This window comes from Silene latifolia, chromosome 9 (genome assembly GCF_048544455.1).
Source record: "Silene latifolia isolate original U9 population chromosome 9, ASM4854445v1, whole genome shotgun sequence".
Lineage (NCBI taxonomy): Eukaryota > Viridiplantae > Streptophyta > Magnoliopsida > Caryophyllales > Caryophyllaceae > Silene > Silene latifolia.
Window position 1 is genome coordinate 1,332,163 of NC_133534.1, and position 23,375 is coordinate 1,355,537.

The 23,375-nt window shown below is 38.7% G+C and overlaps 4 protein-coding genes across 5 annotated transcripts; 3 read left to right on the forward strand and 1 right to left on the reverse strand.

The window, feature by feature from the left end:
* The first annotated feature begins 8,310 nt into the window (after positions 1-8,310).
* On the forward strand, positions 8,311-9,173 carry LOC141599851 (putative F-box protein At5g55150). Its single transcript, XM_074419980.1, has 2 exons — positions 8,311-8,530; positions 8,629-9,173. The coding sequence occupies exons 1-2, from the start codon at positions 8,311-8,313 to the stop codon at positions 9,171-9,173; spliced, it is 765 nt and encodes a 254-aa protein (XP_074276081.1).
* Positions 9,174-17,140: 7,967 nt separating this feature from the next.
* On the forward strand, positions 17,141-17,767 carry LOC141599872 (putative F-box protein At5g55150). The gene has a single exon (XM_074419998.1). It carries the CDS (start codon positions 17,141-17,143, stop codon positions 17,765-17,767), a length of 627 nt encoding a protein of 208 aa, XP_074276099.1.
* A 361-nt stretch (positions 17,768-18,128) lies between these two features.
* LOC141598622 (pantoate--beta-alanine ligase-like) lies at positions 18,129-19,780 on the reverse strand. Its single transcript, XM_074418324.1, has 4 exons — positions 19,082-19,780; positions 18,792-18,904; positions 18,578-18,709; positions 18,129-18,476 (listed from the first exon to the last, which is right to left on the reverse strand). The coding sequence occupies exons 1-4, from the start codon at positions 19,650-19,652 to the stop codon at positions 18,360-18,362; spliced, it is 933 nt and encodes a 310-aa protein (XP_074274425.1). The 5' UTR covers positions 19,653-19,780; the 3' UTR covers positions 18,129-18,359.
* A 141-nt stretch (positions 19,781-19,921) lies between these two features.
* LOC141598624 (2-oxoadipate dioxygenase/decarboxylase, chloroplastic/amyloplastic-like) lies at positions 19,922-23,349 on the forward strand. 2 transcript variants are annotated; one of them, XR_012523604.1, is made up of 10 exons: positions 19,922-20,155; positions 20,788-20,886; positions 21,007-21,198; positions 21,279-21,405; positions 21,638-21,683; positions 21,879-22,001; positions 22,195-22,316; positions 22,822-22,922; positions 23,019-23,114; positions 23,220-23,349. XR_012523604.1 is itself a non-coding variant. In XM_074418325.1 (4 exons), the coding sequence occupies exons 1-4, from the start codon at positions 21,310-21,312 to the stop codon at positions 22,306-22,308; spliced, it is 384 nt and encodes a 127-aa protein (XP_074274426.1). In that variant the 5' UTR covers positions 21,228-21,309; the 3' UTR covers positions 22,309-22,311. The 2 variants fall into 2 exon arrangements, 1 of the variants encoding a protein (XP_074274426.1); XM_074418325.1 differs by lacking the exons at positions 19,922-20,155; positions 20,788-20,886; positions 21,007-21,198; ... (1 more) ...; positions 23,019-23,114; positions 23,220-23,349 and having other exon boundaries at positions 21,228-21,405; positions 21,879-22,006; positions 22,195-22,311.
* Positions 23,350-23,375: the final 26 nt, after the last annotated feature.

Sequence of the window (23,375 nt, forward strand, 5' to 3'; positions counted from 1 at the left end):
CATGTTCCTCGACCATACCAATGTATCTGTCCGGAGGAATAGAGACTCTTCCCGACCTCCTAGGTTCCTCAGGAATATTCACCGCAGCCGGGATTGAAGGAATTGGTTCCTCCAATGGTTGCTCGGTGTTTGGTTCTGGAATCTCCGACAGGTCGAAGGTTCTATCACTCTTTGCATTCTCGAGAAATTCCTTCTCTAAGAATGTCGCACTAGCCGCAACAAAAACACGTTGTTCGGTTGGCGAATAAAAGTAATGACCACGTGATCCTTTAGGATAACCTATAAAGTATGTCTTGACCGATCGCGGGCCGAGCTTATCCTCGTGTCTCCACTTGACATAAGCCTCGCAGCCCCAAACCCGTATAAAGGACAAGTTAGGGACCGTTCCCTTCCATAGTTCATATGGAGTCTTGTCAACAGCTTTAGACGGACTTCGGTTAAGTATTAGAGTGGCTGACATAAGAGCATAACCCCACAATGAATCAGGTAAAACCGTGTGACTCATCATGGATCGAACCATATCAAGTAAAGTTCGATTTCTCCGTTCGGACACACCGTTCAGCTGAGGTGTTCCAGGTGGAGTCAACTGTAGGGCAATCCCACAGTCCTTTAGGTGTTGATCAAACTCGTGAGAAAGATACTCGCCACCACGATCTGAACGCAGTGTTTTAATCTTTCTACCTAATAGGTTCTGCACCCTATTCTGGTATTCCTTAAATTTCTCAAAGGATTCACTTTTGTGCTTCATTAAGTAGACATAGCCATATCTACTCAAATCGTCCGTGAAAGTGATGAAATACCTATAGCCTTCTCGTGCGGTGATTGACATAGGACCACATACATCCGTGTGTATGAGCCCTAATAGGTCAGCAGCGCGCATTCCAACACCTTTGAAGGAAATCCGAGTCATCTTACCGATGAGACATGATTCACACGTGCCAAATGATTGAAAATCAAAGGCCGAGATAGCTCCATGTTTGATGAGTCAATTTTTTCGCGTTTCTCATTAATGTGTCCCATACGGCGATTACCATAGATACGTTTGATCTTTGTCACCAACCTTTAACTTTTTATTCATTACGTGTAATATTTCATTGGTCTGATCTAAAACATAAATTCCATTCATGGAAACCGCTATGTAAATCATATCGTGTAATGAGAAAATGCAAGCATTATTTTCTATTACAAATGAAAAACCAAGTTTATCAAGCGCAGAAACAAAAATAATGTTTTTAGAAAGACTGGGTACATAATAGCAATCATATAATGATAACTCAAATCCGCTAGGAAGCTGGATCACATATGTCCCCTTGAGATGGCAACTACTCTTGCTCCATTCCCAACACGCAGTCCACCTCACCCTTTACGAGGGGTTCGATGTTTCGGAGCCCCCGCACATGATTACACAGATGAGAACCACAACCAGTATCAAGTACCCAAGTTCCGTATCTTGCGTGGTTAATCTCAATCATATGAATAAAAGTAGAAGAGAGAGAAGACATACCAACAGGTTTAACACGACCCGCCTTTAAGTCCTCATGATAAACAGGACATGTGCGTCTCCAATGCCCGGTCTTGTGGCAATGATGGCATTCCATGTTTTCACTCTTGCTCTTTGTCATGCCCGATGAGTTACTCGCCTCACCAGGACCACTCTTCCCCGAACCCGACTTCTTAAACTTCGCCTTACCTCATCGTTAGGTTTGCTCACGAGCTTTGCCCTTACCTTTCCCTTTGTTTGACACAACGAGAACATCCTGTTTCGAGCTCCCACTACACTTCATGTCCTTCTCGGTCTGTACGAGGAGGGAGTGCCATTCATGGGGAGTTTTCTTCAAATCATTCATATAGTAATTCGCTCTGAATTGCGAATAACCATCGTGGAGTGAGTGAAGAATACGGTCGATAACAATATTCTCGCCGATGTTACGCTTAAAGGTCTCCGGTTTCTCGACATTCTCAATCATGCTGAGAATGTGTGGGCTAACCGGTTGGCCCTTCTCGAGTCTCGCATCAAAGAAGCGAGTGGTATGCTCATAGGTCACGATTCTCGGTGCTTTCGAGAATTCCTTAGTGAGCGTGGTGAAAATCTTGTTTGCACCTTGGGCTATGAAGCGTTTATGCAAATTGGGTTCCATTGCAAAAATAAGTACGTTCTTTACCGCACTGACTTCTAAAGCGAAATCGTTATACTTGTTGATTTCGTTAATTCCAAATGTGGGACCTGGGTTTAACGGCATGGGCTCAAGCAGATATCTCGAGCTTTCCGTCGAGCGGCAAGATTCCGTAATCTTTGCCTCCCGATCCGCGAAGTTGGATCCGTCATTCTTGATCCGAGTGGACTGATTCATCGACTCATGAAGATCCTAAGCCCGGACTCACGGTCCAATGTGGCACTTGGCATTGGGTTATCACTTGAACCACCATTTGTTGTTTAGCGATTTAAAACGTGATCTACACTGAAAAGAAAGAAAAACAAAACGAAATAAGCAACTCATCGAGGTGATTTAAGTCTATTTTAAAATTCATTTTAAACATGTAGACTCTCGCACTTGCATAATTGATCTCCCTCAAGAATGATACAAGTGATCCCAAGACTCAATTTCAGTAAATTGATAAGCCAACTGTTTAGCTAATTCTTTCGTAAGAACTCTTGGTCGATAGATTTCCGTAAATCCTATCTATAGTCCACCATGATCACGGGATCGTACGAGTGACCATAGTGTTGAGATAAAATAGGTCAATCGGTTCCAACTTACCCGACGTAGAAGGGGTCATAGTATGCCTACCGACGAAGAAGGGACTCATTGGAGTTTGACCTATAAAGACCGTTCTCAATTTTGGTTTATACGAGGAAGATCCCATCAATCAAAATTATAATTCATTTTAAGTGAACGAATAACTAGCGTCTGTCGTGAATGAATTTATTTGGATGATGGCTTAAAACGTGTGACATGAGAATGTCAATGAAAACTAACTCGTGACCTCTATATGTGTCAGTTTTCATGCAATAATTAGGTGGTTTGGTTTTTTTAGGCGGAAAATGATGCAAATTATCGTTGCGAAAAATAAATAAAGGAATGCAAAAACGTAAATAAAATTCCTAGTGTGGCCTATCCTAGTAAAAGAACATAATACAACTTTGGAATCCACCGTTGGACCCGAAAAGCTTGTCTTGATGTTCCATCTTGATCCAAGTAGCGGGAGTGAGCATCCGGTCTCCATCTTTGGTCTTCTCAAAAATTACAATTTAAAATTACAAATATAAACCTATTTACATTCTAATTAAAACTGTAATTACAAGTGAAAAATCCAAAACGGAGATACAAGATCTCAAAATACAACCAAGACCGTGTTCCATCATTACGGTAACACGTTCTACTAAGGCCACACTAAGTTACAATCGCTTGTAAAATTAAATACGTAATAAAAGGCATTCATGGCATTCAACAATTAACGATAAATAAATATGCATCAACTAAAAACAAATTTATTCGTGACATAATTCCGTAATTATGTTAAATTTATCCAAACCACCTTTTAATGATTAAAATTCGTGCGATAAAACCGCTTTTATCATTTAATTTTAATCTATTATAATCCGTTAAATTAAATACAATTTAAAATAACTTAAAGGTACGTGTGTGAACCGTTTCACAATCATAGCGAGTGTACTATATTCGGATATAGTACATATTTAAGCCAAAAGAAAATTTAAATCAAAAGAAACAAATTTTCAAAGCTATTAAAGACGAAATCCCTCGATCCAGGAACATAAGTGCTCGATCGAGGATTAGGGGCTTCGATCGATCAACTCGCAAGTCGATCGAGAGGTATGCTAATCAGGAGGTGCTCGATCGACTAAACCGGTGGTCGATCGAGTACCAGATCAAAAACTACTCGATCGAGTACGAGGACAACTCGATCGAGCAGCAGGGTTTAGAAATGGGGTCGATCGAGTACAACAGGGACTCGATCGAGAAAAGGTTTTTGACACAGGGTCGATCGAGTACAACAGGGACTCGATCGAGCAAAAACAAGCAGAAAAAACACTCGATCGATTGAAACTTTATTCGATCAAGTACAAAAATTTCTGAAAAATCCCAAACCCTCGTGAAAACTGATTTTCGAGACAAAATCAATTGAAATTTCGATCAAAACGCATCAAAACAAATTTGATAATTGACAAAACATGACATATTGTTATAATCTCCGTATAAAACAACAATATGCAAAAACCAAATCGAAAAAGCATGAAATTACCGTGTAATACATGACACGGTTTAAAAAAAATTTCTGCCGTGTATACATGGCACGGAATTCGAAGCACAAAACATCGTATCAAAAACGTTTTATGAAAAACACATATATAAAATTTACGTGGCCTCGCTCTGATACCACTTGCGGGTTAATATCCGTATACTACCCTTAAATTGTAGGACTATAACGTAAATTTAAACATGCAATTTATAGTCATAAAACGATAAAAACAATAGAAACGATAAGGAATTAAAATTCAACCTCGGGTCCTTTAAATGCGGCGTAAAGAACAGAAATCTAAGCAGATTTCCTCCTAATCGTTGCACCCAAGACTTTGTCCGAGATATGCCCTTGTGCTAGAACAGTGTTCTCCGATTGCCTTGCAATATAGGGAGAACTGTTGTGAGTTTTGTCGAGATGTGAGATCTCGGTTTCTACAGAGAAGAATACTCTTTCGAAACCCTAATTTTCTCTCAAATGATGATTAGGTTTAACAGAAGGAGGAGGTCTCCTTTTGTTCTCCTATTCGGCCGAGAACCGTGACCCACACAGGGAAGTGGGCTTCCACTTCCTCTTGGTTTTAACTCGAGGTCCGGTTCGTTAATTACTAAAATGTATATGACGGGTTTGTATTATAAATCATTATCGGTTATCGGAAATTAAGGCATCGCTAATAATACGGGTTAGCTGAATTATTAATACGTGTCCGACAAAACAGTATTGTATAATTATTTTAATATACATTTAATTAAATATAAATCACGTATATTTAATTTCACGAATTAACTGGTTAATTCGCCTTAGCTCATGATATTTAATCCGTATTAAATATAATATCTCAACATCACGTATTTGACTAATTACTTAGTCAAATAACTCGGACTAACTGGTTAGTCAATTTTGGCATCTACATGACAGTATTTTCATACCGTCACATCTCTCGAACGTATCCTATAGGTGTGACTTTTAGGGACCAGTTGATCACCGCCATCTGTATGACAATAACGTCAAACTTATCTAGCAAGCCAACCGTTATTGATAAACGTGGATCAACTGATAATAATACCAAAGTATGCCCTTTGATCCTTTTAGAGGTTTATAAGTCCTTGCACTAACTGTTAAGGACACCAACCCCAACAGACCCGACCCGATATTGACCCGATTAAATTGATGACTCGACAATTATTAAGCTTAATTTTGATCAAAATGAAAGTGATTTTGTGTTTAGATTGATATGTTTGACTCAGTAATGGATTAATTAAACCAAATAATAGGTTAAAAACTAAATTTAATGGTAAAAAATTATAGTAATGCGATTAAGTTACCGGACCCGATAATGACCCGACCCAAACCCGACCCGACCCGATACACCAGTTGACCCGAATGACCCGACCCGATAACGACCCGACCCGACTCGACCCGAAAGGGTATGCTGACCCGATATGACCCGAACCCGATATGACCCGACCCGACGTGACCCGACCCAAACCCGACCCGACTGACCCGATTGCCACCTCTAACTGCAATCACTGTGTTACTTGACTTATCCATGAGATGTACTTCGTATCCAATATCGTCGAATACTCGAATGGGAAGAAGTACTTGATTATTTCCCTTCTATGATGGTGCAACTAAACTATAGCTGATAAGCAACTATTATTCAGATCGTTTAAACATTAACATTCTTAAATAAACATGAAAACTGCGTGTTAGTTCAAATAATCAAATGTATACAACTTATAGACGATATTTTGGTCAAAATTTTTAAATTGCTATTTTTCCCAATAAAATCCTCCACGAAACAAATGGAAATATCACCTCAAGTTTTCAAACTTCATTGTAAAGGGGTGAGCACTCCTGCTATAACTCCTTTAGTACTCCACCATTTTTGTGATTATGGTTACGTTTAGAAAGATACACTATCACATTATAGAAATGGCAACCGGTGATTTGGGTCATATATATTAGGAAGTAAGACTCATACCAAGTTTTGGTAAAACAAAACAATTATGTTGGATCAATTTCACATCAGAACACTTTCAGGCGATTTAAATGGAGCTCTCGAGTCTCGAGCCCAATAAGAGAAGAGAGAAACTTTTTATGGCTTATCTACACAAGAGAATTGTCTCCACTTATGCCTAGATAAAACTTATAAATTGACTCCTCCAATGTGTGCTTTTTACCTTGAAAATGACTACAATTCACTCATGCAAAACAACCCTACAATTCTCCCTTATGCATTCCTCTCCCCTCTATAATTTATCACCTAATAATGCCTAGTTGTTTTCAAGTCTTTTTTTTTGGTGCAATGTTGTTTGAGTATTAGCATTACTATTTTCAATGGCCTCATAAAAAATTGCAATCTTACCATCTTAGTGTAAGATCGCACTTGTTTTCAATTGTCAAACTTCGAAACTTGTAGCAATTGTATTACTTCCTCCACTTTTTTATATATGACGTTTTGCATTTACGAGGTAAACCTTTGACTTTAATATTTAAAAAATATATTTGTTCAAAAAATCTAAAAATGGTACCATTAAATTCCTTACGAAAAACTCTTTCATATGAGTATACATATCATAATATTTAGTCTTATATTTTAAGAGATATTGAAGAGAGAAGGGAGTATCTCGAAATGTGAGAAAGTCATATATAAAAAAATAGAGGGAGTATGTTTTAAGTGCATCACAGATAATGTGTTAAGAGCAAAAGTGAGATATGTAATCTCAACTGTGTTAATAGAGAAATCAGAAATTTTGAAGCCAATAGTAGGCTACAGCTCGCAAATCATCTACAACTTGATCAGCACTAAGTTTATTTTTTGTCAGATCATCATTTTTGGCTAATTGAGCAACGGTCGATCGCAACTCATAAATCATCTCGAGTCTATTTCCAATAAAACAAAACAATTAAGTTGGATCAAGTTCAGTTCACAACATCTTCATGCGACTTGAATTGGACTTTTGAATTCAAAAAGAGGACAAACAATTTCAGGGCCAATTTGCACAAGAGTGTCGTCTACAGAGTAGCAAATTTTAAGCAATCCGACTAATACATTACAGTATTAGCTTTAATTCACCTTGTGTTTTTATAAAACGATATGACCAAAAATTTGGATTTAATATTTTCCATGATCATTTTTGGGTAAATGGGTTTTAGACGAGAGATTAGGTTGAGTTGGACGAGAGTACTTCGCTATCACTCTAACAAGTGAATTCAAATAGCAAATTTCAAATTACATGAGATTATATACAGCCTTATTTTAGTTTTGGAGTAGTTCATATTATTTGTGCTGGAGTTTCTTTTAAACAATTCACTAAGGGCTTAATGCAACTGTGATTAAAAGGTGGAGAAAAAAGAACATACATCTGATGTACTCCCTCATATTTACTTGTTTTTGAACATATGTGTATTTTTTCTGAGTTTATGACTCAAACTTTACTTGTTTTTGAGTATTTGTGTTTTTTTTTCTGAGTTTATTATAACTATTATCCTAGTCAAGAAAACAAACTTTCATACCACACCCTTTTATATCGCATTATAGAAGCGGCAATTGTCAGAAGATATTACGGTATATTGTATATATCGTAATCGGAATAATATTATTAATATGGAAATAAGCTATATTTATGCTAATAATATTAGAACATATATATGATACGATTATCATGTTTAGATCTTTAGACTAGCATAAATGCGAATATGCGATATGATTTTAATTGTTTGAGACACGAGCAATAATAATACAACGTTTTTTTCTAACATGTAAAAAACCGATTACTAATTAATGAATTTACCTTTCTCTTAAAAAAAAAGAATTATAAAGAAGAAAAGATAATTTTGGTAATCAAAGGTGCACGCAGTGTCGCTAACTTATCTCCCTGTGTATTTAGGTGAAATTGTAAAATTTGTAATAATGATTAAAAGATTACGTTTCCAAAATCGAATTCAGTCGATAACCATATTGAATAAATTTTCCAAAACATTCAACGTATGAACTGTTTAAATACGCCATTGTTGACTATTAATTTGCTTGAACAATCAATCAATATGGCTAACTGGAGTGAACTAATACCATTGGACATATGGAAGAAGATTGCCGAGTCGATACAATTTCATGAAGATTTTAATGTATTTGGGAGAGTGTGTAGTGATTGGAGAAAAGCCATGAAAATTGCAAACAGATCGAAGTCATCAATCCAAACTCCATGGCTATTACTTGCAGAACCTCCATGCACATCGACACGTCGGTTTTACAGCCTCTACAACCGTAAGGTTCTGCCGATTGAGCGCCTAAGCCATCAACCACATCCGGTCGGGCCGAGGACGACACTGACAACATGACCCTGAGTCTCTTGTTTCCACCAGACAAAGACGAGGACGGACTGGGTGATTGGAGGTACTACTCTTCACGTGGTTGGCTTATTTCCGTCACCCAATTAGGCTTGAACATTACCCTAGTGAACCCGATTACTAAGCAAGTTGTTCAACCCCCGCCCTTCCCGGATCATATCTTTGGAAGTAGAACGAGATCATGGCAATGGCAACCTAATTCATACCTGTTTATGTATGATAAATTTGTGTTGTCAGAAGACCCATCAACTACTAAAGACTACGTGCTTGCCATGAAATTCTCGGCCAGCGTTGATTTGGCTTTCTGGAAAAGCGGGGATAAACAATGGAACATGCTCAACACACATTCATCGTCATTTCTCGGACATCACTTTTCACAAAGGAGAATTCTATGCCGTGGAGCAATTTGGAAAAATTATAGCCGTCGGAAACTCAAGTCCCCCATCAACGCCAAGGCTCGTGGCAAATTTAATGTTCCAATGCACGTCCCCTCACTTGTCTTACTTGGTAGAATCAGCCGGAACATTGCTGCTGATATTTCGGGAATTAGAAGATCTTGAAAACAAAACATTGGAGCTAAAGTGGTTCAAAGTGTGGGAGATAAATGTTGATACCGGGGAGGCCAAAGAAACAACGAGTTTGGGAAATAGAGCAGTTTTCCTTGGTCATAACTCGTCCTTCTCTGTCGAAGCGTGTCCTCCTATTTGTAGGCCTAATTGTATCTACTACACTGATAACTATGATCACAACTACCGCTTCTCCAATACCATAAATAGGTGCGACATGGGTGTCTATGATATAAGCTTAGATCGTAAAATCGAAGAATTTTATCAAGGTCCCTCGTGTCTTAGAAAATCTACCTTACCACTATGGGTAGAATCCCCTAATTAGACTATTCAAACATGAGTTCGTTTATAATACAGATTCTGAGTTCCTGCTTGACCCTTTATTTTTCTAAAATCCCGAGTAATTTTTTTTCATACTAATTTTGTTATATGAGGATATATGAACAAAGGAATCAAAACAAAGTTGTACGAGTATTTAAGAACTAGTTGAGATCCCGTGCTAAAGCATGGCATTTGAGAGCTAAAGCAAGGTACTTGTGAGCTTGACTTATATAGCGGGAATTTAAGATATTTATATAAATGAGTTGTACTTGTAATAAGTTTTAATGTACTGGTTATAATGTTAGTGATATTTTCAAAAAAAAAAGTGTACCATTTAAAAGACTTCTAGATTAAATTATTTTTGTGCTTATTAATTTTAATTATTAAAAATAATGAAAGCCGACTATTATTCAAAAACATAATCTAATATAAGGTCATCACTACTTATAAGGGATATAAGCATTGAGTTAAAAAAGAAATGTAAGTATATTGTAATGCGGAAAATTTCTGGTATTACGTAAACACCACATCACTATAATGACGCGGTGTTACAAACCAATAAAAAATGGCTCAAATTGCCATCCTAAAATATAGTAGCAAAGTCAACCGCATTTTAAGAAAGAAATAAATCCAGCACATTAAATGTGATTCTATATACTCAGCATGTGTACTGTATATTACGTACAATATCAAAATTATATACTCCCTCCTATTCTGCCTATAGTTCTCCTTTCATTATAATACTCCTCACATATATTAGAGAAAGGGGAACTATAGGCAGAATTGGAGGGAGTATGTAGTATATTGTAATATGATTCTATAAATTATATTAATAATTATTTGTAATTTTTTTCAATTTTTTTTTGAAGAAGTTATTTGTTGATGTATAATTTATATACTCAGCATAGAATAAAAATTGTATAGAATATTCATTCTTTTTCTAGACTAGCCTGTCTAATAGCTTTAAGCCCTACCCAGGAAAGAGTATCCCGTTCGGGTGCTTGCTTTCCATAAATTCTGGTGCTTGCTTTCTCTCAATTTCCTTGCTTGCTTTCAATTTCCTTGCTTGCTTTCTAGGGTGGTTACCCTGTTCCATTTCTAGCTGTGTTCCATACAATACAATCAATACAATCTATACTAACCAATTTGATAGTCTTAAGAAAATATAGTCATCTAATTCTGACAGTCTGGGATCTCAGTAGTTGGGTTAGCCCAACCTTTCGTTTGAAACCCACTTTCTTTTATTAGTCAATTATTAATCAATCAATTGATCCACTTTATTTTGTACCCAATTACAATGTAGTGTAGAAGATTGTATAGAATAACATGGGATCCCACTTCATTTTGTTAGTTAATTATACACCCTCCCAGTCACTATAATGTTCCCTCTTTTCCGAAACGGATTATTCAACTAATTTTCTCCTTTCTATTTTTAAAAACTTTTACTCTTATTTTATTCATTCCTCTCTCCTATCACCAAACCTCACACAACTTTTTTACTCCTATTTTATTACTTTCCTTTATGTTTTGGCTTCACAATTCTTTATTTAACTACTAATCATTCATCCCTCTCTCCTATCACCAACCCACACAACTCTTTTACTCTTATTTTAATATTTTTCCTTAAGTATTGTGCTCAAGTTATTGTGTTCCTTGTATGTAGCAATTAGTCAGCAATTAGTTCCTAATTGATAGCTTAGACTTTTGTATATATAGTCTTAACCTAATCAATAGAAAGGCAACGATTATCCTCTTTCATGGTATCAGCCTTCTAGATCTTGCTTCCGCTCAATTTCTTCTTCTCTCATCAATCGTTCAAACCCGACCTCACGTCACTCAAATGGCCCCCGATGGAAAGAGTACTTTTCATCCTGCTCTTGCCGTCAACAACATCACCAACCATATTCCGATCAAACTTGGAATGGATAATGACCAATATCCTTTATGGGTGGCGTTGTTTACGAATCACGCGAAGTCAAATCGTGTGCTTCATCATATTATCCAGCCGAAGTCAGGCGCCCCCAAAGCCCCTTCGACGGATGACGAGAAAGATCTATGGGAAACCCTAGACGCGACGGTCCTCCAGTGGATTTATTCCACTGTCACTACTGAACTCCTCGAGACTATTATTGAGGCTGAATCCACGGCTATGGAAGCGTGGAATCGCCTTGCTAATATTTTCCAGGACAACAAAAATTCTCGAGCCGTGACACTCGAACAGGAATTCTCGCATATTAACATGGGCGACTTTTCCTCGGCTTCAGCGTACTGTCAACGCTTGAAGTCCTTGGCAGATCAGTTAAAAAATGTTGGATCTCCGGTCTCCAATAGCCGCTTGGTTCTACAACTCGTTTCTGGTCTCACCGAGGCATATCGACACGTAGGCACTCTCATACGCCAACGTGACCCTTTGCCCGAATTCTACAGTGCTAGGTCGATGCTAACGCTTGAAGAAGCCTGTCTTGCGAAACAGGCTGCTTCCAACTCCACGGCTCTCTATGCTCGGGGTAATGGTGATAGCGATTATGGGCGATCGAATTCTAAGCATGGTGGAAATCAGCAAGGGAAAGGGAACAAGGGTGGAAAGAAGAAGGGACAAGGTAAAGGTGGTAATGGGAAAGGAAACAAGACGACACAAAGTGGTGCTTAGTCGGGCTCTGCTGCGTCTGTTCCTGCTGCCGCTGGATGGACTGGTGCATATGGACCATGGCAGTGGCCTCCCTCCTCTTGGGGCTACCCACCGTGTCCATATCCATCGAGCCCATGGGTTCGTAATTTTGGACGCCCGTCTTCACAGGGTGTACTTGGACCCCGTCCTGCTCAAGGTTATACTGCTGATGGTAATGTTCCTACGCAAACAGATATTGAGGCTGCAATGATGACATTGGGATTCACTCCACCCGAACCATGGGTTATGGATACTGGAGCAACTTCTCACATGACATCGGATCAAGGTAAACTCACGTCTTTTGTTAATACGAGCATTAATAATGGTATCATTGTCGGTAATGGACACTCCATTCCAATTAAAGGTTTCGGTAATACCCATCTACCCGAACCCAATCCCCCCTTAGCCCTTAATAACGTCCTGTATTCCCCCACCCTAGTCAAAAATTTAATTTCAGTACGGAAATTTACCCGTGATAACTCGGTCACTGTTGAATTTGATCCATTTGGCTTTTGTGTGAAGGATATGCGGACGGGAACTCGTCTAATGAGGTGTAATAGTCGAGGCAACCTCTATCCAGTGTCAGCCGATTCCACGTCCCATTTTGCTGCCTTAGCGTCTTCTTTATGGCACAACCGTCTCGGTCAGCCTGGAGCTCCTGTTTTTTCGTCTATTCGTCAAAATAAATTAATTGATTGTTCTCCAAACAATAGCAATTCTGTTTGTCAGTCGTGTCCTTTGGGAAAGCATGTTCGGTTACCTTTTGTTGCTTCTCAAACTAGAACTTTTATGCCATTTGATATATTACATTGCGATCTTTGGACGTCCCCTGTTCTTAGCTCGTCGGGTCATAAATATTATTTGTTAATTTTGGATGATTATTGCAATTATTTATGGACATTTCCAATAGCTCATAAAAATGATGTTAATTCCATATTAATACAATTTCATTCACAAATACAAACACAATTTGAGCGTAAAATTAAATCGATACAATGTGATAACGGAACGGAGTTTATTAATAATATTTTTCGAAAATTTTGTCCTGAGCAAGGGCTGGTTTTTCGCCTCTCTTGTCCTCACACATCTTCTCAAAACGGCAAAGCCGAAAGAAAAATTCGTTCCGTTAACAATGTTGTTCGAACCATTCTGTTTCACGCGTCTATCCCGGTCAAACATTGGCATCATGTTTTAGCCATGGCAACCTACCTCATGAACATCATCCCAAGCAAACCTCTAGCATACAAAATTCTCACCCAAATTCTATATAATAGGATTCCCACATATGGTCATCTTCGAGTTTTCGGTTGCTTATGTTTTCCGCTTGTTCCGTCAACACAAATTCATAAACTCCAACCACGAACTCTTCCTTGTGTCTTTCTTGGTTACCCATCAAATCATCGCGGTTATAAGTGTCTCGATATGTCCACAAATAAAATCATTATTAGTCGACATGTTATCTTTGATGAAACGGTCTTCCCTTTCGCTAAAGTTCATTGTCCCGACGCTAATACTTACAGATGCTTTGATGACGAGTTGTCTCCGTATGTCCTTCGACATTTGACCTCAACCAACCAACCCACTGACCCAAACCACCCGCCCTCTCCCACAATAGCCCAGCCCACGACAGACGTTGCCCAACCCGCTACAACGTCTGCCCAGCCTACGGTTTCCCCTGCCACAGCGTCAACCCAGCCCATGACCCCTGTCTCCAGCCCTGAAACCGTCCATGTTGTGTCCCCTGACCCTACCATTGTGGTCCAACCCGCACCCGCTCCTCGAGCCACTACGGCCCAGCCTACGGTCAAAGCTACTACTCGAGCTGACCACGGCATTTACAAACCAAACCCCAAATATTTTAAATCCAACGACGACAAAAATTTGAGTCACACCACTGTCATTTCCCCTGTTCCCCGTAACCCAGTGACAGCCCTTTGTGACCCTAATTGGAAATCGGCAATGGACGATGAATTTAATGCTCTTATTTCTAATAAAACGTGGGTTTTGGTTCCGCGTCCTTCTCATGCTAATATTATCCGTTCCATGTGGATTTTTCGTCACAAATTTAACTCTGATGGTTCTTTTGAAAGGTATAAAGCTCGTCTTGTAGGTGATGGCAAACTCAACAAGTTGGAGTTGATTGCGGTGAAACATTTAGCCCAGTTGTGAAACCGGCTACAATTCGCACTGTATTATGTCTTGCTCTTTCCAAGTGTTGGCCGATTAATCAACTTGACGTCAAAAATGCTTTTCTACATGGAAATCTTAATGAAACGGTTTATATGTATCAATCGGTTGGCTATCGGGATAAAAGTCGGCCTGATCATGTGTGCTTACTTCAAAAGTCGCTTTATGGTCTCAAACAAGCACCTCGTGCTTGGTATACTCGGTTTGCGGATTACATTGCTAAAATCGGGTTCACACATAGCAAGGTCGATCACTCATTATTTATTTTTCGGCAAGGTACCTTTATTGCTTATCTACTTTTATATGTCGATGATATTATTTTGACTTGCTCGTCCGAAGCTCTTCGTGCATCTATTATGAGTAATCTGCATCGGGAATTTGCTATGAAAGATCTTGGTCCACTAAGTTATTTTTTGGGTGTTTCGGTCCAACGACATGGTGATAGTATGTTCCTTTCGCAAAAGAAGTATGCCGACGAGATTGTTGAAAAAGCTGGTATGTCCTCTTGTAAACCCGCTGCCACACCCGTTGATACTAAACCAAAGCTCAGTGCGAATGCTGCGTCGACTCCCTTTCATGATCCGACACTCTATCGTAGCTTAGCCGGTGCACTCCGGTACCTTATGTTCACTCGACCCGATATATCTTACGCCGTCCAGCAAGTATGTCTTTTCATGCATAATCCTATGGACGCACATATGAATGCACTCAAACGAGTGGTTCGTTTCATTCGTAGGACAGCTGATCACGGCCTATGGCTTCATAAGTCTCCCCCGTCTCGGTTAATAGCCTATACGGACGCCGACTGGGGAGGCTGTCCAGATACACGTCGGTCTACGTCCGGGTACTGCGTTTTTCTCGGAGACAACCTTATTTCTTGGGCCTCGAAAAGGCAGCCCACTCTCTCGCGCTCTAGTGCAGAAGCGGAGTATCGAGGTGTTGCTAATGTTGTGGCCGAATCTTGTTGGCTTTGAAATCTGTTGGTCGAACTTCATGTACCTATGCCCAAAGCGACGTTTGGTTTATTGTGATAATGTCAGTGCCATTTACTTGTCGGGTAATCCGGTTCAGCATCAACGGACTAAGCATATTGAAATGGACATTCATTTCGTCCGTGAAAAAGTTAAACGCGGAGAAGTTCGTGTTCGACATATCCCGTCTCGCCATCAGATTGCAGATATATTTACTAAAGGTCTTCCCTTGGTACTCTTTGATGATTTCCGGGACAATCTCAACGTTCGTGTTCCTCCCGTTTCGACTGCGGGGGTATGATAGAATAATAGTAAATATGTAATTATTTACTAAATTATTTGTTGCTATATTTAAGTTATTGTATTCCTTGTATGTAGCAATTAGTCAGCAATTAGTTCCTAATTGATAGCTTAGACTTTTGTATATATAGTCTTAACCTAATCAATAGAAAGGCAACGATTATCCTCTTTCAATATCAAATGGGAACAATATAGTGACTGGGAGGGAGTAGTAATTATTATAATTTCAGCATGGCCCACCACTATGTCAATTAACTGGGCAGGAAAACTTTGAGAGTTTCTTATTCTTTTAGTTTAGTGGGGATTTACGAAGTCGGCCTCTAAATGATCTGATGCTTAAAAACACGTGTATAGTTTCGGTCACAAATTCGCAATAAAACAAAGCGAGGAAGTATCTTTGTTTAGTATTGAATAAATTGGCCTGTTAGGTGCTATGCACCCACCGGATATACCATGTCATCGTACACCCTATCCAATGAGTATTGGAATTGAATAAATTCTCCATAAAAAAGAGAACATAATCTTAATAAATTGGCAGGTTAGGTGTTATACACCGGGTGTACCATGTCATCGTACATCCTATCCAATGAGAATATTAGAAATTGAATAAATTCTCCATGAATAAGAGAACATAATCTTAAACCCATAAATAAAAACAAAGGCATCTCATTGATTAGGGTGTATGAGATTCTTGTACATCCGGTGGACCTTATTTTTCATGCAGTTATAGCTGATGAAACTATTGGAATTTGGATTTCCATTAGTCGGTTTTTATTGATTGTGAAAACGGGTCGAATAATCATGGTGACTCGAGAAAATTATTAATGAGATTTATCTTTCATTATAAAAGGGTATATTGTGAAACTTATTATTCATAAGACCCAAGTCCCAAATTTCCTAGTTATACAAAATACACCATCTTTTAGGAAAGTTTTTATACACCGGGTGTACCTAAGAATTTTTCATACAACACCTACCAAAATTCATCAAATACTTGCACAATCATCTACGTACGTAATATTTCAAAATCCTAATATCCAACACCAATCATATCATATGGCTAACTGGAGTGATTTACCATTAGACATATGGAAGAAGATTGCCGAGTCAATCGAATTTCATGAAGATTTTAATGTATGTGTAGTGATTGGAAAAAAGCCATGAAAATTGCAAAAAGATCAATGTCATCAATCCAAACTCCATGGCTATTACTTGCAGAACCTCCGTGCACATCAAGACGTCGGTTTTACAGCCTCTACAACCGTATGGTTCTGCCAGTTGAGCTGCCTACGCCATCAACCATACCTGGTGGGCCGGAGGACAACCCCGACAACATGAGCCTGAGTTTATTGTTCCCACCGGAGAAAGACGTGGACGTGCTGGGTGATTGGAGGTACTACTCTTCACGTGGTTAGCTTATTTACGTCACCCAAATAGGCTTGAACATTACCTTAGTGAACCCGATTACTAAGCAAGTTATTCAACCCCCTGCCTTCCCGAACCATATCGTGACGATGAGATCGTATTCGTGGCCTTTGCATAGCGAATCATACCTGTTTATGTATGATAAATTTGTGTTGTCGGAAAACCCATCAACTAATACGGACTACGTGCTGGCCATGATATTTCCGGCTAATCACGATTTGGCTTTTTGGAAAAGCGGGGATAAAGAATGGACCCTGCTCAACACACATAATTCAATATTCTTTGACATCACTTTTTACAAGGGAGAATTCTATGCCGTGGAGCAACATGGCAAAATTATAGCGATGGGGAATTCAAGTCCTCCGGCAAGGCCAAGGCTTGTGGCAGATTTAGAGTTTCAGTGCACATCCCCAGACTTGTCTTACTTGGTAGAATCAAACGGAGTGTTGTTGCTGGTTTTGCGGGAGCTAGAAGATTATGACGCCTATACATTAGAGCTTGGTTGCTTCACAGTGTGTGAGATAGACGTTGATACCGGAGAGGCCACAGAAAAGAAGAGTTTGGGAAATAGGGCACTTTTCCTTGGTCATAACTCGTCCTTCTCCGTGGAGGCGTCTCCTCCTATTTGTAAGCCTAATTGTATCTACTACACTGATAACTATGAAATCAACTATCTCATTTCCGATAAAATAAAAAGGTGCGACATGGTTGTCTAGATTTAAGCTTAGATCAGAAAATCGAAGAATTTTATCAGGGTCCCTCGTGTCTTAGCAAATCTACGTTACCTCTATGGGTAGAATCCCCTAATTAGACTATTTCCAATTATTTGCCCAGATAATCATCATTCAAAATTTGAGTTCTTTTATAATGTTTCTTACTTCTTAGACATACAGTTTCAATTTCTCGCTTGTTCCTTGTTTTGTTTTTCTGCAGTAATTTTTGTCAAACTGGTTATGTTATGAGCATCTTAACAAATGAATCAAAACAAAGTTCCATATAATAATTTATGGCAAAATCTAAATGATCCCATGCTTAAAAGCGTGTATAGTTTTGGTAAGATGTGAACATACAAACTACAAAAGACAAACAGCACATCTCATTTCAATCGCAAGAAAACCAAAGCGAAAGCGATTTCCGACATTGACATTGTAATCTGAAGCTATTCAAAGTATAAATTTGTTACGCTTTCTTACGATTCCTTAAAGTTGGGCATGAAAAAAAGCATAGAGCAGCAGTGAAGTACCTCTTGTGATAAATGAGTTTAATTCTTGGCAATTTTGATACAATTCCAGAAAAATCACCCTAGTTCTACACATTGATTTCTATGTTGTCAAGCAATCTCGCCTTTCCAAACCAAGCCGCAACACAAAACACAACCGGGTTCTTGACCTCTTCAACTACTTCTAGGGTATGTTGGTCCACAATCTGCTTCCAAATTATTCACATTACAAAAAAAAAAAAAAAAAAAAAAAAAAGATCAAATTAATATAACCCCTTGAATTGCATATTAGAAAAAAATAGAATACCTCTGCATAATCGACATTTCCACCAGCTTCCTCTAATGCCTGGATAAGCGACTCCCGCAACTGTTTGCAATTGATTATCCCTTCTTCCACGGCGTGTTTTGCTTTGGAGAGAGATCTACTAATAGACAAAGCCTGCGATGCAAAAAGCGAAGATATGACAAATCCGAGATGAATTTGGAAAGGATATTGAAAAACATAAAGGTTAAGTGTTAACCTTTTGCCTATCCTCTTTGGAAAGATAGACATTGCGAGAACTCATTGCTAATCCATCATCTTCACGCATTATCTCGGACCCAATTACTTTAACGAAAAAAGTCCGGTCACGGACTGTATTGAACAACTTTGATGAAAAAAGTGGCAAAACAAAAAGAAAGCCATAATTAATACTCCCTCTATCTCAATCATTTGGTTACCTATGATTAAATACCTTTTAAGGCTCTTACACTGAATATAATAGGCAAACAAATGATCAAGACGGAAAAACAAAGAAAGAGTCTCGTATACGTACCATCCTAGAAATGATCCTCCATTGTTGATAATCCTTCTTACCAAAAACAGCAACATCAGGTTCCACAATGTTAAACAGCTTACTAACAACAGTAGCAACACCTCTAAAAAACAAAGGCCTACTTTTCCCACACAAACCTTTCTCCAAATTCTCAACTCTAACCCAAGTTTCATGTCCACCTCCACTTTCCTCCACACATGACACCACAACATTCCCTTCAACTTTCTCTCTTTTTCCACCATTTCCATAATCATACAAATTATAAGGATTGAAAACAACATCAACACCACCATTAACACACTTTAATTTCTTCAAATCACCATTAAAATCAGATGGGTATGTTGAAATATCCTCAGATGTTGTAAACTGACCTGGGTTTACATAGATTGATACTACAATTAATTCGGCATGTTTATGTGCTTCGTTTATTAAAGAAATATGACCCTTGTGAAGAAACCCCATTGTTGGTACTAAACCTATTGTTTTGCCCTTGATTTTCATTGATCTTGACCATTTTCTCATCTCTTGTTTATCCCTTATTATTAAGGGTTCTTGAGGTGCTGCCATTGTTGAACAAAGTTCTAAGCTTTATGGTGATTTGGGTATCTGGGTTTTGATTTTTTTTTTCAATTTAAGGAAATAATTGAAGGAAAAGATTTGATCTTTGAAGAAATAATGGGTGGAGGATTGGGATGGAGTAGGTGAATGCAAAAATAAGGAATCCCTAACCTTTAAAAAGAACAGTCTGGCCTCAAGTGCATCCTCCACCGTTGGATCCTTCTTCAAGATCTCGTCCCTCCATTTATCCTAAAATCACAGCCACAATCTCACCTTTTCCCTCAGCCATTTCACTCCACCACTTATTCTCATCCCTCTCTTGTTTCTCTCACTGCGATTGAGTTCCGTCGGCAAAACCTAGGTATGGGCTGTTGATCTGAATTTCTATTCGCTTTTGATGATTTCAAAGCTATTTCGTTCCGTTCTCGTTTCACTGCCTTGATTGATGGAACTTCGACCCTAGCTTTCACGGGTTTGGATTTTGCGTTTCGAGGTGGTTTGGTTTTGCTCAGGTAATATTCTCGACATCCAGTTTTGAACTAATTTTCGTAATTGATGGTTGGAAATCCGAGAATTTGATACTAAACTTAGCAGTGTTGTTCTTGTATATAAGGTGCTCGACGAAATGTCTCATTGAAATCGCTTTCTTTTTTCGCATGATTTTATATTTGCCCTTAGTGTAACTTAATTTCTCCGCTCACTTGAATTCACTTCGTTTGCTTTTGGACCAATGTTTTAAGTGAACAAATAATTTAGAGAAGAGTATTGCCCGCACTCGCATTGGAGTGCTTTGTGGGTTAAATTGCCGAAAGTGAACTGTAGTGAATTAATTTGAACGCACAGGCAAATGGAGTGAATCCAAATGAATAGAGGAAGTGGTTATCTTTTATAGCCAGTGGGGTAGACACTTGTTTTATGGAAATGTTGAGCATGTGTACAATTTATATTCCCTCCGTCATAATCATTTGTTTATCTATTATATTATTTGTGAGAGGTATTTAATCAAAGGTAAACAAATGATTGCGACAAAGGGAGTAAGTATTATTGGTTTGAGTTCGATTTTGGTTTAGTGGGATTTTATATGTTTTCGGAATGTTTTATTTTAGTTGAATTTGTCTGATGATACTTATCTTTGGATTTGTAGCATTATGGAAAAGAGATAATAGCGAAACAGCTTGAAGTTGATCAGGAACACCCAGATGTGCATAACTTGTTTCTAGCTGTCTACAAGAACTTTGTTGAGGTATTTGTACCTCGCATATGGGGAAGGAGGGGTTGACTTGTGCCTGTGAGTGGTGAGATGCTGAGTGGATAACTTTATACTGCTAAATTCGTATTCACAATTTGGCCATTGTGGCGGCAGGCAGTTGATGCTGCAGACAACGGAATCAACCAATACAATTCAGATCTCTTGCCAAAATACATAATCAATACGTACTTATCATCTAGAGTGGGAAGACTAAATCTTAATTGGACAGATCCTGATCAATCATCTGAACGAGAAAATGACGCCTTTCAGAAGGCCATAACTTTGACCGGAACCGAGTTTTTGGAGGTGAGTTCGAGAACTGATTAATTAAATGACTTTCTCATTTTGCCAATATCCTTTCTACTATATGGTTAGTAGTATCATAGGCTTTTTCCTTTCCCTAACTAATTTATAACGATGAGAAATTCTGTTATGGAGTGTCTCGCAGCAAGGCATGATGTCGATTCCAGTGGACAAATCATGGTCCTCAAGAAATCTTGTCCTTTAAGTGAGGTCGTTCAGTGTCCCATTATATTTTAAAGATATTATTATACAGAACTACACCCCTACTTTCTGTTAAGCAATAAAACTGGACAATAAAAGTCCGTGCCTGAGGGCCTCAATTGCTGTAAGGTGCATCTGTCAATTTATGGACTCACTGTGCAGTAAAGTGTTAGACCCTTGCACTGAAGTACAATCTTATATATTTGTGAGATTCTAATTTTTGTTTTGCATTTTGTAACAGTGGAAGCTTCATATATTTGAGTTTGAGGAGGAAATGAAGGTCCAAGGTAATATGCAATGTTATCGTTGAGATCTGTACTGGTAGATTTCTTGTGATGTGTGCATTCTAACCCTTATTTACGGTTAACTCATCATGAAAATCGTGTCGAGAATTGCACCAAGTGACTACTGCACAATAAAATGAGGTGTTGCCAATTTAATAATTGAGTTGCTCTTTTTAATCATAATATTATCTTCTGCAGTTCGCAAAGTGAGAATGGGACTGGATCCACCAACTGGTTGGAGTTTTACATCCTTAAATCTCAAGGGTCCTTTGCCAAGGGTGTTCATTTCTGAGCTCATTGAAGACCAGATGAGTTCAGAAGGTCAGGTGAATTTTTGGCTTTGTTAAGAATATTCGTAATTTTATTGTAATTGGTACTGTTGGACTACTGAGAAACACGCTGTAGGGATACCTCATGGCTGAGATATCTGATCTGTCAATTTTTTTGTTGCGACAAACCACTACCTGCTACTTTTAAATATGTTTTTCTTACTGTTTTCCGTATGTAAACACAGGACATAATCTGGAAGCACGCTGAAATGTCGAGTCAAGGAAACAAGTATGGAGCTCTTGCCAGTACACCCGAGCTATTAACAAGGGAGAAACCCTTGCATTCAGAATTTCAGTGACAGGCCAGGTAATAACAACAGTATTATTGCAGGATGTTGTGCGGCTTGATCTTAGCATGTAGTAAGGGCATAGATGGTAGTGCGGGGAAGGTTGGTGAGAGGTAAATAGATGTTTAATGTTACGTTTAGGGTTAATTAAGATAATAAGCTCATTTATGAAATATAAGTTGGGTTAAGAGGACGACACAATTTCCCGATAAGGAAGGTGAGAACAACAATGTGAAATGTCTCTCATCTATGCAGACTCGGTACACACAGGATGAGAGAATAGGAATTTAGTCTGAATCATGAGAGAAATAATGAAGTCATTTAGAGATGATGTTCTGGATCTATTTACATATGCTTTCTTGCTTGTCGTGTTTAATTCTTTCCCTTTTACTTGTGGTGACTTTAGTTTTATTGTTTCCATTACCGCTTATCTTTTGCACCTTCTCTTCCTCTAAGCGACTGCTCAAAGGCTATCTGGCAGCCCTTCTAAACTTAATTTATGACAATTTTTTATTTACCTTTCAGGTATCTAGGCTGCCTACTAACCAGCTTCCAGCATCTCCACGCATTTCCTGGGTTTGTATTTACTAACCCTGAATGCTGCACATGGCACAGCAGACCTAGAGGTTACTACCGATTCTTGTTGCTGTTCGCCATCTATTTACGTATGTTTTCTTGCTTATCGTATTATAACACTTCGCTTTTACTTGTGGTGTCTTAAGTTTGCTGCCAGTATGCACTCATTGGATACGTGGACAGGGCCATGGGTAGTGCTGTGGGTCAGGGCCTTGGGGATGGAATTTATGCGCCACGTTCAGGTTTCTGCTGATTCTCGTTGCTATTCTTAATCTGTTGACAAATGTTAGCTTGCTTGTAGTATTTAATTAAACCCACCTGGGCTGACTTGTGGTTCTTCATTATAGGTCTTCCTATCCGGAAATGGTCTCTCTGTGTTGCTAACACATGAGTAAGTCAGCATAAATTTGAGTCTCCAACCCTCCCTTTCCCTTTCATATGCGGCAACCTTCGAGGCATTGGAGTAACATCGTCGTTGTTTCTGTTGCAATTGTTGTCACCGT

Coding starts and splice junctions, on each gene's coding strand:
- LOC141599851 (XM_074419980.1), top strand. CDS start 8,311: ATGGCTAACTGGAGTGAACTAATACCATTGGACATATGGAAGAAGATT. Junction 8,531..8,628: donor GTTTTACAGCCTCTACAACC/GTAAGGTTCTGC, acceptor TGTTTCCACCAG/ACAAAGACGAGGACGGACTG.
- LOC141599872 (XM_074419998.1), top strand. CDS start 17,141: ATGAGATCGTATTCGTGGCCTTTGCATAGCGAATCATACCTGTTTATG.
- LOC141598622 (XM_074418324.1), bottom strand. CDS start 19,652: ATGGCAGCACCTCAAGAACCCTTAATAATAAGGGATAAACAAGAGATG. Junction 18,710..18,791: donor CCAAAGAGGATAGGCAAAAG/GTTAACACTTAA, acceptor TTTGCATCGCAG/GCTTTGTCTATTAGTAGATC. Junction 18,477..18,577: donor GAAATGTCGATTATGCAGAG/GTATTCTATTTT, acceptor ATTTGGAAGCAG/ATTGTGGACCAACATACCCT.
- LOC141598624 (XM_074418325.1), top strand. CDS start 21,310: ATGAGAAATTCTGTTATGGAGTGTCTCGCAGCAAGGCATGATGTCGAT. Junction 21,406..21,637: donor AATCTTGTCCTTTAAGTGAG/GTCGTTCAGTGT, acceptor ATTTTGTAACAG/TGGAAGCTTCATATATTTGA. Junction 22,007..22,194: donor AGATGAGTTCAGAAGGTCAG/GTGAATTTTTGG, acceptor ATGTAAACACAG/GACATAATCTGGAAGCACGC.